General features: G+C 34.9%; 1 protein-coding gene across 6 annotated transcripts in view; it reads right to left on the bottom strand.

Moving 5' to 3' along the window:
• The window catches only part of IP3K1 (inositol-trisphosphate 3-kinase-like protein), a 180,973-nt gene that overhangs the window by 71,827 nt on the left and 92,517 nt on the right, over positions 1 to 16,629 (bottom strand). The window contains exon 3 of one of the 6 annotated variants that reach the window (XM_074127020.1): positions 3,858 to 3,935. The exons of the other annotated variants lie outside the window; for them this stretch is intronic. Within the exon in view, the coding sequence (XP_073983121.1) occupies positions 3,858 to 3,935 (78 nt within the window). The remainder of the gene's footprint in view (positions 1 to 3,857; positions 3,936 to 16,629) is intronic. 6 annotated transcript variants of the gene reach the window in all.

Below are 16,629 nucleotides of genomic sequence, written 5' to 3'. Positions count from 1 at the left end.
ATTCTGGAGTCCACCAAAAACGTCTTCATTTAGGAACTTCTGAGGAACAATAATGACCAAACTATGGTTTCCCCCTCCACTTCTAATCAGCCCTAGGGCGTTAAACCTTAAGCTAAAATATGTAAATTAAACAATCTCTAAAATTCTTAAATAGTTAATTAAACGAGGAAAAAATGCATTATTCAATTTACGAAATGTTTTAATTTGTAATGGTCATGAACTTGTTTTATTAACAAGGCCTCTGCTGCAATAATCTGTCATAATCACTGCACACGTCATAATAAAGGCACAGTAATTCACAACTTTCAATTAACCCTAATTAGTAAAACTATTTGAATGGAGTGATTAGAAACGCATCTGAAGATGGATGAAACACTACTAAAAGTTTGCCAACAATGTCGGAGATTACGTAATTAAAATTTGCCAATTCTTTACACATAATAATGTATTGCGTGATGCATTTCTGAAGTACAGGGGAATGCATAAAAGTATGAAATATAGGTGGTACTTTCATTTGACTACTGTTACATAATTTAAAAATAAATTTCGGAAGTGCAACGCAATTTCCCTTTAGTTTTTACTTAAGAGGAAACAGGCACCACGATAGTCGAGAGCGGTTATAGGCTAGACCCGCAATGCTAAGATGTATTGCGGTACTAGTCTAGGCCTTGCATTTATTTAATGGTTAATATGAGAAATTTTGTAGTAAAGTATGTTAGGCGGTTAAAGGCTGGACCCGCAAAGCTAAGATGTATTGCGGTACTAGTCTAGGCCTTGCATTTTATTTAATGTGTTAATATGAGGAATTTTTAGTAAAGTATGTAAGGCGGTTATAGACTAGACCCGCAATGCTAAGATGTATTGCGGTACTAGTCTAGGTCTTGCATTCTATTTAATGGTTAATATGAGGAATTTTGTAGTAAAGTATGTTAGGCGGTTAAAGGCTGGACCCGCAAAGCTAAAATGTATTGCGGTACTAGTCTAGGCCTTGCATTTTATTTAATGTGTTAATATGAGGAATTTTTAGTAAAGTATGTAAGGCGGTTATAGGCTAGACCCGCAAAGCTAAGATGTATTGCGGTACTAGTCTAGGCCTTGCATTTTATTTAATGTGTTAATATGAGGAATTTAATAGTAAAGTATGTTTGCTAGTCGCCTCCGTACACGGCACCTAATTTGTGATAGTTGGACGTAAAGCCTGCCTGAAAAAAAATTGGCAATTACTTTACTTACCTTACTTTAATTAAGAGGAAAAATTGTGATCGGGTTCAATTTTTGACCGGATCTCTTTGGAGTTCCACCGAGGACAAAAGTATATATTTTTTTTTTAGAACATTAGTGGGGGTATTTGCGATTAGATCAAAATCGTAAAATAAGACTCAAGACCATAAATTAGTACTGAAATGGTACCTTTTCGAGGAACACTCCTTCCAAAAATTGTAACTTTTGTTTTGCAGACTCAAAAGTCGACGTCAAAATAGGTACTTCCGGTGGAAATTAAACATGATCACAATTAATTTCTTATCTTTTAAGAGAAATTAAATTTTACAATTATAAGAAACAAGAAACCAGAAACAGGAAACAAACAATTCTGGATAAAAAATAAAATCCTGAATTACGTCAATTCACTTAAGTTTACACCCTAAGAAATAATACTGCGTAAGAAATAATAATTTAAGCACAATTTTAAAAACTACACCTATGACGTAAAAAAGATCCTTAACTTGCTGGAAGGATAGACAAAAAAAAATGAAAAGTTTCAATAAAATGAATCGCTAAAAATCTTATAGGTCACAGAATATTTTGCCATTTCATTAAAACGTTAAAACTATACGCACTGATGTAATTACAAAATCTAAATTAATTTCCTGTAGATTAACGTAAAAGAGAGATTTTTTTTTTTTTTAATGAATGAATTGGCTAAATTTCAAAAAATCTATTAAAAAAATAAATAAATAAATAAATAAATAAATAAATATTTTCGGTTATCTATTTTTTGAGGAAGTGATTTTTTAAAAAAATCTTTTAACGTCAGCGTGTTGTTCTACGAACAGATGTACATAAATTTATTGTAAACACTTTGAAGACTTTTTTTGAATCTGAAATTCTCAAGGTGTCTAACTTTAATACTTTTTTTAAAGCACGGAACTGAAATTTAAGTAATAATAATGTTAGTTAATTTTTTTTTAAGTTACGTCATCATGAGGTCATTGGCGCTTAGGACTTTTTTTTTGGAGCACATTTTTAGGTTAAGCTCTATCACCGGAAAGTGAGGTGTGAGAGGTTCTACAGAAGAGAAATTCTGAGAGCCGGTAGCTCGATTCGAACCCTCGGGATCTCCGTATAGCAATCTACCACTGAGCCTTTCCTTACCTTTCCTCTCTTACATTCTATAGTTTATAACCATACTTTGATATAGAAATTGCCCTTCAAATCTGGACAATAGCCAACTCCCATCCCCCAACAGAGATGCCCTAAAATAAAATTATCAAAGAAAAACTATTTGAAATAATTGTTATAGAAGGCGCCACGGTAGCCGAGTGGTTAGAGGTGAGACCTGCGAAGCTAATATATATTGTGGTACTGGGTGCGATTCCCGGTGTCTAGACCTTGATTTTATTTAATGGTTAATACGAGAAATTTATAGTAAAGTATGTTAGGCGGTTATAGGCTAAACACGCAAAGCTAAGATGTATTGCTGTACTAGTCTAGACCTTGGATTTTATTTAATGGTTAATACGAGAAATTTATAGTAAAGTATGTTAGGCGGTTATAGGCTAGACCCGCAAAGCTAAGATGTATTGCGGTACTAGTCTAGACCTTGCATTCTATTTAATGGTTAATATGAGGAATTTATAGTAAAGTATGTTAGGCGGTTATAGGCTAGACCCGCAAAGCTAAGATGTATTGCGGTACTAGTCTAGACCTTGCATTCTATTTAATGGTTAATATGAGGAATTTATAGTAAAGTATGTTAGGCGGTTAGAGGTTAGACCCGTAAAGCTAAGATGTATTGCGGTACTAGTCTAGGCCTTGCATTTTATTTAATGTGTTAATATGAAGAATTTATAGTAAAGTATGTTAGGCGGTATAGGCTAGACCCGCAATGCTAAGATTTATTACGGTACTAGTCTAGACCTTGCATTTTATTTAATGTGTTAATATGAGGAATTTATAGTAAAGTATGTTAGGCGGTTAGAGGCTAGACCCGCAATGCTAAGATGTATTGCGGTACTAGTCTAGGCTTTGCACTTTATTTAATGTTTAATATCAGGAATTTGCAGTAAAGTATGTTTGCTAGTCGCCTCCGTCCACGACACCTAATTGGTAGTTGGATGTAAAGCTCGCCTGAAAAAATAGGCAATTACTTTACTTTTACTTTAATAGTTATAGAACTATTAGTTTGTAAGTTTGTTCAAAGTTTATTGAAAACATTAGGAGTCATTTTGCAAGAATAAAACTTAAAACTCGGATTTCACACTTTGGAGAGAAGTCAAATCTCATCCTATTCTGGAGAAATGATTAAAATATATGTTGTAGTTCTTTCGTGAGTTCAATAAGCTTAAGGAATGTTTGAAGAGAATCGTTGGAATCACTTCCGTTTGGACATACATACATACTGAGAGAGATAGAGGGAGGGGCGGATGTTTAAAAGAGACAGAGATAAGAGTGAAAAGAGCGTAAGGGTTACAGGAAGCAACAGAGAGACCAATTTGAGATGAGCACTTCCGGTAATGAAGGAAAATTTAAAATCTATACGACAGCATCATCTTAAGAGCCGTAAAAGAAATCCACAAAAAAATAGAATTAATAATATTATGTAGGCATTACATTTTGTATATTCTGTTGGTAATTACCTGTACATTTGAACAGTCTGCTAATACCAATGGTAGCATAGTGACGGATATGAACAGGTGTGACAACATTATAACCATCTGTAAAACGAACGATGTATTGAAAACTTATTTTCAGTTAAATAAAATTGTCTGGGTTATCGACCCTTGGGGGGGGGGGTTGTGTAAGCGACAGGAAGGAAAATGGACTAGCTGCTAATTTCTTCTGGGGCGATCTTGAGGTTCCTGTGGATATCCCAGCCTAACAGAAGGAATGATACTACCAAACGTTTCCAAAGGTAGATGTTGCGTATAGTTTGACTTGTTTTTTTTAGCTGCAGCCCCATTAGCCGGACTCTAGCTCATCATCCACTTGAAGAATGCTCATTCGCACTTTGTATAAATAGATCGTTTAGAGTCGTTGAAGAGTTTGGATTGTAAATTCATACTCTGTAACTCGAAGGATGTTCAAAATGATTCAGAACTCTTCTGTTTCTTTTTATTAATCACGAGGAATTGGAGAGCTACCAAATAACTGGAGTGGTAACTCCTTCCAGGCTATCAGTTATCAGATTTACTTGTAGCTGGAGAAATTGTAGCTGCAATAGTAAATTTTAAGAAAAACAAACCCTGGACAAAAAAAAAAAAATTGAATTTTGTGTTCTGGAGAACAATGACGTCAGACTTCTACGCGGGTTTTGAACATCATCTGACCCTTCTATTCTGGCAAAACGAGTGTACCCTCTTTTAGATTCCAGTAAGACCTTGCTTTCTCAGAGAATTTCCTTGCTTTCTCAGAGAATTTCCTTGCTTTCTCAGAGAATTTCCTTGCTTTCTCAGAGAATTTCCTTGCTTTCTCAGAGAATTTTCAAACATCTTTTTCTTTTTTAATTAAAATTTTATAAACTTTAGAATTAAGTCCATAAATTTGAAAGAGATAAGACAAATTTGCCGACTCCATTAACCGCATCAACATCAATAATATTGTCATTAAATAGTAAATTTTTTTAAAAAATAAATGTCACAAAATAATAATTGATAATAAACCAAAAGATAACCAAATATGTACATATATTTATTATATATAAAACCCCCCATATTACCATTTATGTATTGTATATAAAAAAAAAAAGACTGAAATATACACAATATATAGGACTGAAAACTGAATCTTGTTCTTTGTAAAAGATGACCGATCCGATTGGTTTTTTACTAACTGTGATGATTATCATCCAGAAATCGTATCATCGGAATTTATTACGTTTTGTTTTGGTTGGGGGGGGGCATCATTTATACTTTTTTATTTATTATTTATAAATTCCGGTTGTTCGGTTTTGTTCTTTTCATGATCTTTAACATTTAAATTTGTTCCGACTTAAAACTGTTGTTTTATTTGTGTACAAAATGGTTAAGGAGCGTTGATTTAGTAGTAACTGGGTAGAGAGAACAGTAACAGGAAGTGATACAATGTTGCCGCATTTTAGAAACTTTGTTTGAGTTTTGAGGTCCTCTGCATCCGGTAAAGGTTTTTCTTTTACATTTTCCGTTGCGGGCTGTGTCCGTGAGGGTAAATATATTGTAAATCCAAACCGAAAATACGTAGTAAGTTCCAATTTACCTTTTTTTTTTTCTTTCCAGCCGGAAGAGGATGCTGGACATCCGTTCCCCAAAAAATCGGGTAACAGGAAGTACAATTTCCAATAAATTTTCCAGCTATTTAAACCCTTTTTCCAGAAACGGCTCTTACGATTTTCTTTTAATTCAATGTAAGTAGTATGCGGGGACGGATCTATAACGGTTATTTACGAAAAAAAAAAACCATTTTCCTGGGAAATTAAATTAATGGTAATTATGAGTAGCAAAATTGTTTAGGCGTTCCCCTAGAGCAGTGATTCTCAACCACTGTGCCGCTGCGAAAATTTTTGAAGTGTGCCACCCAAATTTTGAGAAATGCATACAATAAAAAGTTATGTATTAAATTGTAGAAGACGATATGAGAGTAGCATTATCATTTATACGACCAAATATAAACTGTAATTATCAAAAAAACATCAAGCTCAAATTTCTCATTAAAAGTATTATTATTATTAACTTGTAATTAATCCCTTAATAAACAAATACTGTTGTTTCTTACAGGCGCCACGATAGCCGAGCGGTTATAGGCTAGACCCGCAAAGCTAAGATGTATTGCGGTACTAGTCTAGCCCTTGCATTCTATTTAATGTGCTAATGTGAGGAATTTTGTAGTAAAGTATGTTTGCTTGTCGCCTCCGTCCCCGACACCTAATTTATGGTAGTTGGACGTAAAGCCGGCCTGAAAAAATAGGCAATTACTTTACTTTACTGTTTCGTTTTTTGTAATACATATTATTTTATTTTATATTGAAAATAAACATAAACTATTTTACACAGTGTATTATGGGATAAGTAAAATACTTTTAAACATATCTTATCGTTAGTGTACTGCCAAATTTTGAAATTGTTTTAAAAGTGTGCCGCGACAAAAAAAGGGTTAATTATCACTGGTCTAAAGTGTCAATTATTGTTAATTGTACAGGCTTGCCAACTTGAATCTAATGTGGAGCTGTAGTTCTAAATTTGAAGCAAAAATAGGTTGACCGGATGTAACACCTTAAGGTATAGAATTTTCCGTAATTTAAGATTTTTTTTTACGCAGAGTTTATATTTAAACTTTGTACGGTGAATAGAAACACATAAATCTACTTTCAACTTTCACTTGAAAAGGGAAGTTCTATGAGAGGGGGGAGGAATTGGAGGTCAGGCTCTCTCCAAAGTGTCAAGAAATAGAATTTGAGTCAAATTTTCTGGAGTTCGATGAGAATTTGTGAGTTAGAACTCGGAGAAGTGGAGGGGGGTGATCAAAAAGGAAGTCTTGTCAGCGTACACTCATTAGGGGCACTCAAATGGCTTACTTCCGTTAGAAACTGAATTTAGAAACCTCCGCCGCCATTGCTGCCCAAGTGAAAGTGAGTAAACGAGTACAGTATTTATGACGTCAGCATTGCGGAAAGTAGCACTTCTATCTCTAGTGAAACAAAACAGAAGTAATTGCTAGATAATGTTATTTTTTTCTAATCATCATTTCATACTTTTCTTATTTTACGGGGGTATTTTTAATTTGTTTGACGTATTTTACTCATTTTTATCGCACAAAAATTTTGATTAAAGACAAAAATGGTATAAAAGAGAATGGATATTGTTGATAAGCTTGCAAAGGAAGCCACCAATAGTGAGGGAAATGGCTAATTATAAATTACCACACACCGATATCAAGTGTACAATTGCAAAAAAAAACAGCACTACAAAAAAATGGCAGACAGATTACAGTTAATGGTAATAAAGGGAGATTCTATAAAACTATGGCAGAGAACAGTTACCTAGACAACCATGGTTTAAGGGAAACCGTCACTAAAATAAATGGGTTGTCACGACAATAAGCAGGCTGAGAGGAGCGAACCACGCGGTGTGCGGAGATCGTATCTTCACAGGATCAACAAAAGGTCCATCTCTCCTCTTTGCGTAGATTGCAATGAGGAGGAAGATTTCGAACAATATAATAATGGATATGTCCACGTTAATGTATAGTAGAAAAGGAAACAAATGTTTGATGACATATACAGGTATTTAGATGCACCCATTTCGCTACGAAGACATAATATTCTCCAGCAACATCTGTGTGCTTAAATATCTGTAGCAGAGCTAGCAATGAAATGTGAAGTGTATTTAAAAGTTATAGCCGATTAGAATGAATGCAAGAAAATGATTAGAGAAGGATTACGGTGATTTTCATTCAGGTTAAGCTATAAGGATGGCAGGAATATATAGAGTACTGATCCATCCGTTAGTTGTAAGGTTGTATGTAAATAGCTGTATAATAGTAGAGGGGATGAATGTGTGAAGCGAATGTATACGAGGGTCGTTTGAAAAGTCCGTGCAAAAATAAAAACTACTTAATTTTTTGGGGTAAACCTTTTTTATTTTTCAACATAGTCTCCTTTTAGGCTTATACACTTCGTCCAACGCTGCTCTAGTTTGTTGATCCCTTCCGAATAATAGGATTTTTCCAAGCTCTGAAAAATAGCCATTCGTTTCTGCAATCACCTCCTCGTTTGAATAAAATCTTTTTCCCGCCAGCCATTTCTTCATATTGGGGAACAAATAGTAGTCCAAGGGAGCCAAGTCTGGAGAATAGGGGGGGGATGTGAAACGAGTTGGAACCCTATTTCCATTAATTTTGCGACCACAACTGCTGAGGTGTGGAGCTGGTGTGTTGTCGTGATGGAAAAGGACTTTTTTGTGGGCCAATCGTGGGCGTTTTTCTTGCAGCTCGGTTTTCAAACGGTCCAATAACGATGAATAATATGCACCTGTAATAGTTTTACCCTTTTCCAGTTAGTCGATGAGGATTATTCCTTGCGAATCCCAAAAGACAGTCGCCATAATCTTTCCGGCCGAAGGAACGGTCTTCGCCTTTTTTGGCGCAGATTCCCCCCTTGGTAACCCATTGTTTAGATTGTTCTTTGGTCTCAGGTGTGTAGTGATGTATCCATGTTTCATCCACAGTGCCGAAACGACGCTTAAAGTCCTGCGGATTCTTCTGGAACAGCTGCAAACCGTCCTTGTAACGCTTCACACGATTTCGTTTTTGGTCAAGCGTGAGCAATCGCGGCACCCATCTTGCGGATAGCTTTGTCATGTCCAAATGTTGATGCAAAATATTCTGTACCCGTTCATTCGAGATGCCCACAGCACTAGCAATCTCACGCACCTTCACTCTTCTGTCATCCATCACCATATCATGGATTTTATCAATGATTTCTGGAGTAGTAACCTCAACAGGGCGTCCAGAACGTTCAGCGTCACTTGTGCCCATATGGCCACTCCGAAAATTTTGAAACCACTTATAAACTGTTCTAATCGAAGGTGGCAGAGTCACCATAATGTTTATCCAAGCTTCTCTTTAGTCTCCTGAGGCGTTTTGCCTTTCATAAAGTAGTGTTTAATCAACACACGAAATTCTTTTTCGTCCATTTTTTGAAAATCACTCGACTTCCTCGATTCAAACGAATGCCAAACACAAAGAAATAGACCGATCTGGCTGAAACTTGGTGTGTGTTCTTCCAAGAGATGCTACTAACTAAACATAACCTCGATACGCGCCAGTAGTGCTATCTCTCTGACTTTGCACGAACTTTTCAAACGACCCTCGTATTTATAAGTAAGAATGGAGAGTGAGTGATATTCTAGTGATAAGCACCTAGACGATGCTGGCTGTGTGGCGGAAATCAATGCCAAAAAAAAAGGAAGTAAAATATTAAAAATAAAATTACGTCATAGTTATAATACTTCAAGTGGTCCAGAGCGTCTGCATCTGTAATTAGGAGATCCCCGGTTCGAGTCTCGCTTATGACTACTTCCTTTCTGTCAGAAAAAATTGTTTATAGTAAAGTACGAACTTCCGCCCGTCTATGACACCTGATTGGAGCCCCGCCTCAAACAATAGGCGATTACTTCTTCTTCCGTTACCTTCCTATAAATAGCGGAAGTAAAAAAAAAATCACGTGAGTACACAGACATTACAAAAAAAAATATCCAATAGTTTTTAGTTTTTAGTTCAGGGTTATATATACAAACATTTTATTATTTACAACTGATACAGTTACCACTGTGACGTTTTATAAAATCCGGGGAATTCCAAAATATATAATACAACTTGAATATCACTAACCGATTCGTAGTAGGCTGACCCTCATATTTAATGGGTTATCTTTATGAATGAATATAATTGTGTCAAAAATATTTATTAAAAAAATAAATAAATAAATAACTAGAATTAGATTTACTCAGTGTTCAGTGAGTCCTGGATTTCCACGCGGAAAGATTCCGGAATCGAATCCAACAGCTGGCCATAAGATTTTCTCTTCCTAGGAGCTCAAATTTCCACACTTTATTGTGAGACAATACTGTGCCGGAGGCCGGCAGGGCACCGAAAAAATGGGCACTAATGTTCACAGATCTTGTCGTGCTTTGAATTAAATAAATAAACAATTAATTACCATTTACACAAACCGGAAGGAACTAGCTTTAAGGAAGAAGTACAGTGATCGCATCAGATTCTAAATTACTACTAACTTTTACTTACCGGAAGTAGTTGTTTCGAGGTCTCGCGCTTTGTGTTAGTGTGTTTGTATGTGTGTGTATGTGTACACATATATGACAGGAAAAGTCGAAAACTAAATAGTAGCAGACACCAAAAGAAAACTGATATTTCCTTTTGGTACTAATCGTCAATACTAAAACTGACCTTCTAGTCCAAAATCGTCTAATTTAAGGGCGATTTTAGAGGGGGAGGGATTTTTTTTTCTGTTTTTACGATTTTATAGAAGAGGCGTCGCCAAACTTTTTTTGATCATGAACTCCTATATATAATTTTTCGAAATCTCCATCGACCCCCATCATAAAAGTAATTTTCAGTTAATAAAAAATTAAACTATCCATTAGGTACTGTGTGTACAATTTATTTTATGATTTTAAACATTTATTAAAGTAATTTTACATTGTTTACATTACTGTTTTATCAATGAAAAGAAAAAAGGAAAAATGTCAACATTATCACCATGGTAACTTTCTTAAAAAGAATTTATTCAATGGAATATTCCTTGCACTATATACGTAAAATTTAACAGGAAATGTACTGTGACAAGAGCGTGACAGACAATTCACCGGTAGTGCGTAAATTGGAACCTCATATTTTGTCACATATTTGTACACTTTTATTTGAATATTGTATATTTCCATTAGCTTAGATAGTAAATACGCAATTATAGTCTTATTAATAAATAATAACTTACCTGTAATTCATTTGATCGTTCACTAGGTATGACGTCAATAAGTTAGGCAATTATACAATCAGTTTGTAATTGGGCACAAAACGTTTAAATGATAAGCAGTACGGAACGTGTCTTACACCATATATTCGGACGACGCTCTAAATAGATTACAGGAGCTCACGACGATTATTATGATATCCTAATCTAATGTGGCAAACCTACAGACATACAGACTGGACGGACATTTTAAAACAAAAAAACTACACTAACCTCACTCTTCACAACGTCCTCAACATCCCCAATCTTACAATTAGTTGCCAAGACAAAACATCACCAGTTCCATATTGCTCTCCTATAATTGCTCTAATCCCAGGGGTCGCCAACCTTTTTTTGATTATGGACCCCTATATATAATTTTTCGAAATCTCCATCGACCCCCATCTTAAAAGTAATTTTCAGTTAATTAAAAATAAAACTATCTATTAGGTAGGTACTGTGTGTACAATTTATTTTATGATTTTAAACATTTATTAAAGTAATTTTACTTTGTGTAACAATAGTTTTAGGAAAAATATTTACGCTACCACTGGGTAGTTCCTCTCCTCCTGCTCTTCACGTGCACCACTTACATCATCACCATATTCTCTGATTGTATAGTAAAAGTAGTAAAGTAAAGTAATTGCCTATTTTTTTCAGGCAGACTTTACGTCCAACTACCAATTAGGTGTCGTAGACGGAAGCGACTAGCAAACATACTTTACTACAAAATTCCTCATATTAACACATTAAATAAAATGCAGGGCCTAGACTAGTACCGCAATACATCTTAGCTTTGCGGGTCTCGCCTATAACTGCCTAACATACTTTACTATAAATTCCTCATATTAACACATTAAATAGAATGCAAGGCCTAGACTAGTACCGCAATACATCTTAGCTTTGCGGGTCTAGCCTATAACCGCCTAACATACTTTACTATAAATTCCTCATATTAACACATTAAATAAAATGCAAGGTCTAGACTAGTACCGCAATACATCTTAGCTTTGCGGGTCTCACCTTTTAACCGATCGGCTACTGTGACGCCTCACAGATGGTATATATTTATATACCGATTGTAAATTACTAAATAAATTAACAAAAAAAAAATCAGACATTCTAAATTACTGAAATGAAATTAATCAGAGCTAGTCATAAAAGTCATCCAATTAGAAGTCACGATGACTAGCTCTCATTTTTTTTTTTTTTTACTGACTCACGCATTTTTTTTGTTTCTTCTAAAAGAAACTTCAGAAAACATAAAGAATAAATCCTATGTAGACATAAAAGCACATGATAAGTTTAAAACAAAGCATTTCCTGTATAAGTACGTCAACATCTAACGTCAACATTAAAAAAAATAAACATTTAATACAACAGACTTACTTAAAATAACAACTCTGTCGTCAAATGTTAAGACAAACAAAACTACTACTACAAAAAAGGCCTCCTTTACACGTTTCCGTTTTTTATTTATTTATTGCTTGTATTCATTTATTTAGTTAACTTTATTAGTGTTTAAAGATTTATTTTGGTGATAAAGCTCTTGTTTTATTGTTAACTTTTATTTTAATTGCTATTTTATAAACAAGGAACATTACCAAAGAATAAAGATATTTCGCAAAGTCGTAAGGAAGATACAATTTTTTCGTCATCTAATCTTTCAACGATCTTTTTTTGTCTTTTATTTTAGTCGTCACAGCGTGCATATTTAGTTGTAGTTGTATCTCTGACTGGATCAGACTTTCATGCATCAGTAGAGTGGTATACGGAATTCCACTTCACTTATGGAGTCCAATATCCACAACCAGCACTGCTAACCTAACCATATATTTGAGACAGATCTCTTCTTATTCCCTCTTACTAGGCTGAGAGGAAAGTATTGCAATCGAGACTAATTTTTCTATTTCCCGTTCTCACCGGAAGTAGCCATATTTTGAGGTCCTCAGCAGCACAAGAAAATGTTCTGGAAAAAAAACACCGGAAGTTGTATCTTTATAGTTTCGATTGGGGTCTCGCCAATGGACTCGACTGAAACTTAGCAGTTGGAATTCCTCAACCGGAAATACCTCCCTCTAACATACCATTTTGAGGTAATGTGCAGTTTTCACATATTTAAAAATTCATAGTTTGAAAAAAAAAAAAAAATTGTTAAAACGTTAAGAATATAGTGAGAGAAAATCTTAAGGCTGTTTCCACCAGATTTATTTATTATTTATTTTTTTTGTTTTCCTTCACCGGAAATAAAAGACTGGTTATCGTTTAGTATCGCAACTAGCGACTGAAGATAACAGAAGTCCAGAAGTGGAGAGAGGTCAGACTCCACAACGGAACTAGAGTGAGCTCCGGAATAAACAATATAATCTGTCAATGATTATTTCTTTCGGAAGGAAGACAACTGAGTAGCACTCCAAAATAAAGGAGAAAAGGAGAGATTGGTTAAAAAAAAAAAAAAAAAGAATCAAAAATTACAAATCACGTTAAGTTGTAACATAATATTTGGGACTTGATACCTCACCAAGGGACTTGGCCGTTCAAAAGATCCTTCGACCGGGAAGTACGAGTTTAATGAATGGATTTTTGCTCAGCTCCTCTGGATGTTCCGCTATCTTAGTAGAAGAAACACCCTATTCCTCACAGACGTTCTTCGTTCACTATTGAATTGGCCTTACACGTATCGTAAGAGCATAGAAGCCATTCGGCACTTCGGAAAAGAGAAATTGGAACCTTTCGTACCACGCTAAAAGTTGTGAGAGTGTACAAACCGGATTTAATATTAAAATAGATTTTCTATTGATTCATGATTATTTTTAATAAATTATTCAATAAAGCACGAATAAATTCTGGATTAGCAACGATTTAAATGGTCAAGGATTTTCTAAACATGTTGTAAGAAGGTCAAACGGGATTCGACCACGAGGGCATTCAATAATAGAACTTCTCTCTCACTCTGTCTCTCTCTCATCTTAATAAGGCAATCGAATGAGTTGAAGGTCGAAGAAAAATTTTTTAAATTGAAAATACTTTTTCTTTGTAAAGCAACACTCTAGATTCATTCCCCCAGCTTGATTGACTTCCTGTTTTCTTCAGTAGCAATTCTGTTCCTTGTACAGTACGCTGTTTATATAGACCAACCAGTAAAATGGTTCCACAAACTAGACTTAAAAGACTAGCTATAACAGAGGGTGCCAAAGTTAAGGAACTTCTAAGGTAAGGTTACCAGGGCGTCCCCGTTTCTCGGGGAGAGTCCCAGAATTCGTACTTCTGTCCTCAATTGAAAAAGTTTTTCCGTTAACTATCATCACTAACTCTCCTAGGACTTGTGCTAAGAATTTGCTACAAAACTTAGTTCAAGAGATGACCTATTACAAAAAATTCATTCATCACAAAAATACTTGTGACTTTAATTGTGTCAGAACAAGAATATTATGTTTTATCAAGTATTAATAACAGTTACTGTGGAAACACTAGCAACATAACAAAGCGTTTTTTTGAAAATTCAAAAATATTAATAAAAATCTCAAATATGCCTACTAAGTCAGTCAAGAAGGTGGTGAACGTGGCTGGAAAGCGTAAAGGGACGGAGAGTGGATCGGTCCCTACCACTAGAAGCATGTTGCGCCAACCGGATGTGAAGGTAGCTATGGAACTGACTGAGGTAAGCACCAACCAAGAAGCAAACAAGGTAAGTGATGAACACATTTACACCAAGGCGAACAAAAGTACAAATGCATACACAAATATGGCATATCAAAGTACGGATTTATTATATTTATAGTGTATATTAATTAGTAGTATTGAATTTACTTTGAGAAACTTAAACTTAATCACCGTCCGGCAACAGTAACGATACAATCATCCTGTATACATTGAGCTGCTGCCAGGTGTCCCCTGGATTTCAGGGGAAAAAAATCTGGTAATCTTATTTTAAAGAAATGGACGAACCTACAAAACTAAATCAAACCTAAGTCATCCTATTGGGACTCTGCCAAACAGGCAAACCTTAGGACAGACAGTACAGAGATTTCAATCGAAAATACTACGATAAATGGTTAATGCTCTCTGTTCTAGGTCGTTAACTTGAGACTATATACACTGATCTTGTACAGCAGCTAACCAAGGAAGAATATCGGAAATACCAACAGTACTGATTCTCGTTGCCCTAATCCTATAGTACCATATCGTATCGGCTCTCCTATCATCCCTAACAATCCTCCATGCCGACTGAATCCCCAACAGGTTCGAGATCTTCTTCGGGATTGACCAGCAAACTAGGTATCATGTCGAGATAGCCTCTTTTCTCTTGCAATTAACGTCTAACAGATTCCACCCTTTTTTTTTCTTTTTTTTTTTAATGATTTAAGGCGCCTCAACTAGGGCTTACAATACCGAAGCAAAATCTGAATGCCGGTATTTGATATTTGAAATTTGAAATATCGGGATACCGGCATTAAAACCGGTATTATTAATAAAAAATTTACTAGTTATATTTTTACTTACATCAGATATTATATTGACTTGTTAACAAATAATTGCTGAAATCTAATAAATATTGTTCTGAAATGAGTAGATATTATTAATTTTATTACATAGAGAGTAGGAATAGATAAAAAAATCGTGCAAATAAAAAAAGTACATATTAAATTTTATGTTATATTTTACATATAATAGGCTCGCATGGCATTATGTAATTAAAGAAGCGAAAAATATAATTAATTGAAAGTATTTATGAAACAATATTAATAAGTTGCGTTTTGTTTATTAAAGTATGCTCTTAAAAAACATAAACAATCAATCGTTTCATCATCAAGCGAGGACCGAATTTCCGTACAAATATAACCAGCCGCTGAAAAAGCTCTTTCTGATTCTACACTTGTCGGCACTATTGTCATTAAGAAATCATACACATTTTGTAAATACGTTCCTTTGGTTCCTGTTTTTTCAAAAAAAGTAATTTCATCTTTTATTTTTTGTTCCAGACTTGGAATTTTTTTAAACGCAGGCACGGGTGAAGTATTTAGTGTTTCGTCTATTGCTGCCTGTAGTTTTCTCTTTAATGCGTTTACGTTTACCTTGTCAGATTCTAATATTGTTTCGTTACTAATTTGAAAAGATATTGGAAGGGATGTTTCTTGCACAACTTCCATATTTTCTGTATCTTCTAGATTTTCATGTGTGAGCCGTTTTGTTAAGCTTACAATTTTTTTAATGATTGTAAATTTGGATATGCGTTTAAATACTTCTACAACATCTTGTGAGCCTTTTTGCAGATACTGAAGTATTTGTGATAATTCAGTTCGTCGCAGTAAAATTCGAGATTTTAATGCTTCCAATAATTCTAATGCAATTGTAGATTTTTGCTGGGAAAGAGTATTTAACATAAATGTCAAAGAAGCGTCAGCCGTCAAAAGATTTGCATCTTTTCGGCATAATGCATCTACTGTTAATTTTACAGGAGTAAGAGCAGCAATAATTGAAGATAATAAATTAAATTCTGTATCTGAAAAATGATAAATTGTGTATAAATTCAATTTTTATCAACCAATGTAATACAAAAATACCGGTATTTTTACATAAATACCGATTTTTAATTACGGACAAAAATCGTCCGGGATTCCGGTATTCGGGATCCCGAGATCCTGGTATTGTAAGGCCTAGCCTCAACATCTAAGGTTATTGGCGCCCAGAGCTTTTTCCAGTGCCCTGCCAGCCTCCGGACAGTGTTCTCTCTCGTTACAGACAACACTGTCCATCACCGGTCAGTGAGAGCTGTAAGAAGCTCCTAGGAAGAGAAAATCTAAGGGTCAGCAGCCGGATTCGAACCCTGGACCTCCGCGTGGGAGTCCAATAACAGATTCCGCTATTCATCTTAACTAGATACAGAGTGTAAATATCTAAATATATTA

The sequence above is a fragment of the Rhodnius prolixus genome, unplaced genomic scaffold (genome assembly GCF_049639745.1).
Source record: "Rhodnius prolixus isolate KJV_2025 unplaced genomic scaffold, Rpr scaffold_3, whole genome shotgun sequence".
NCBI lineage: Eukaryota > Metazoa > Arthropoda > Insecta > Hemiptera > Reduviidae > Rhodnius > Rhodnius prolixus.
Note: the sequence above shows the minus strand (reverse complement) of the source record. Positions and strands in the feature narration are given on the sequence as shown.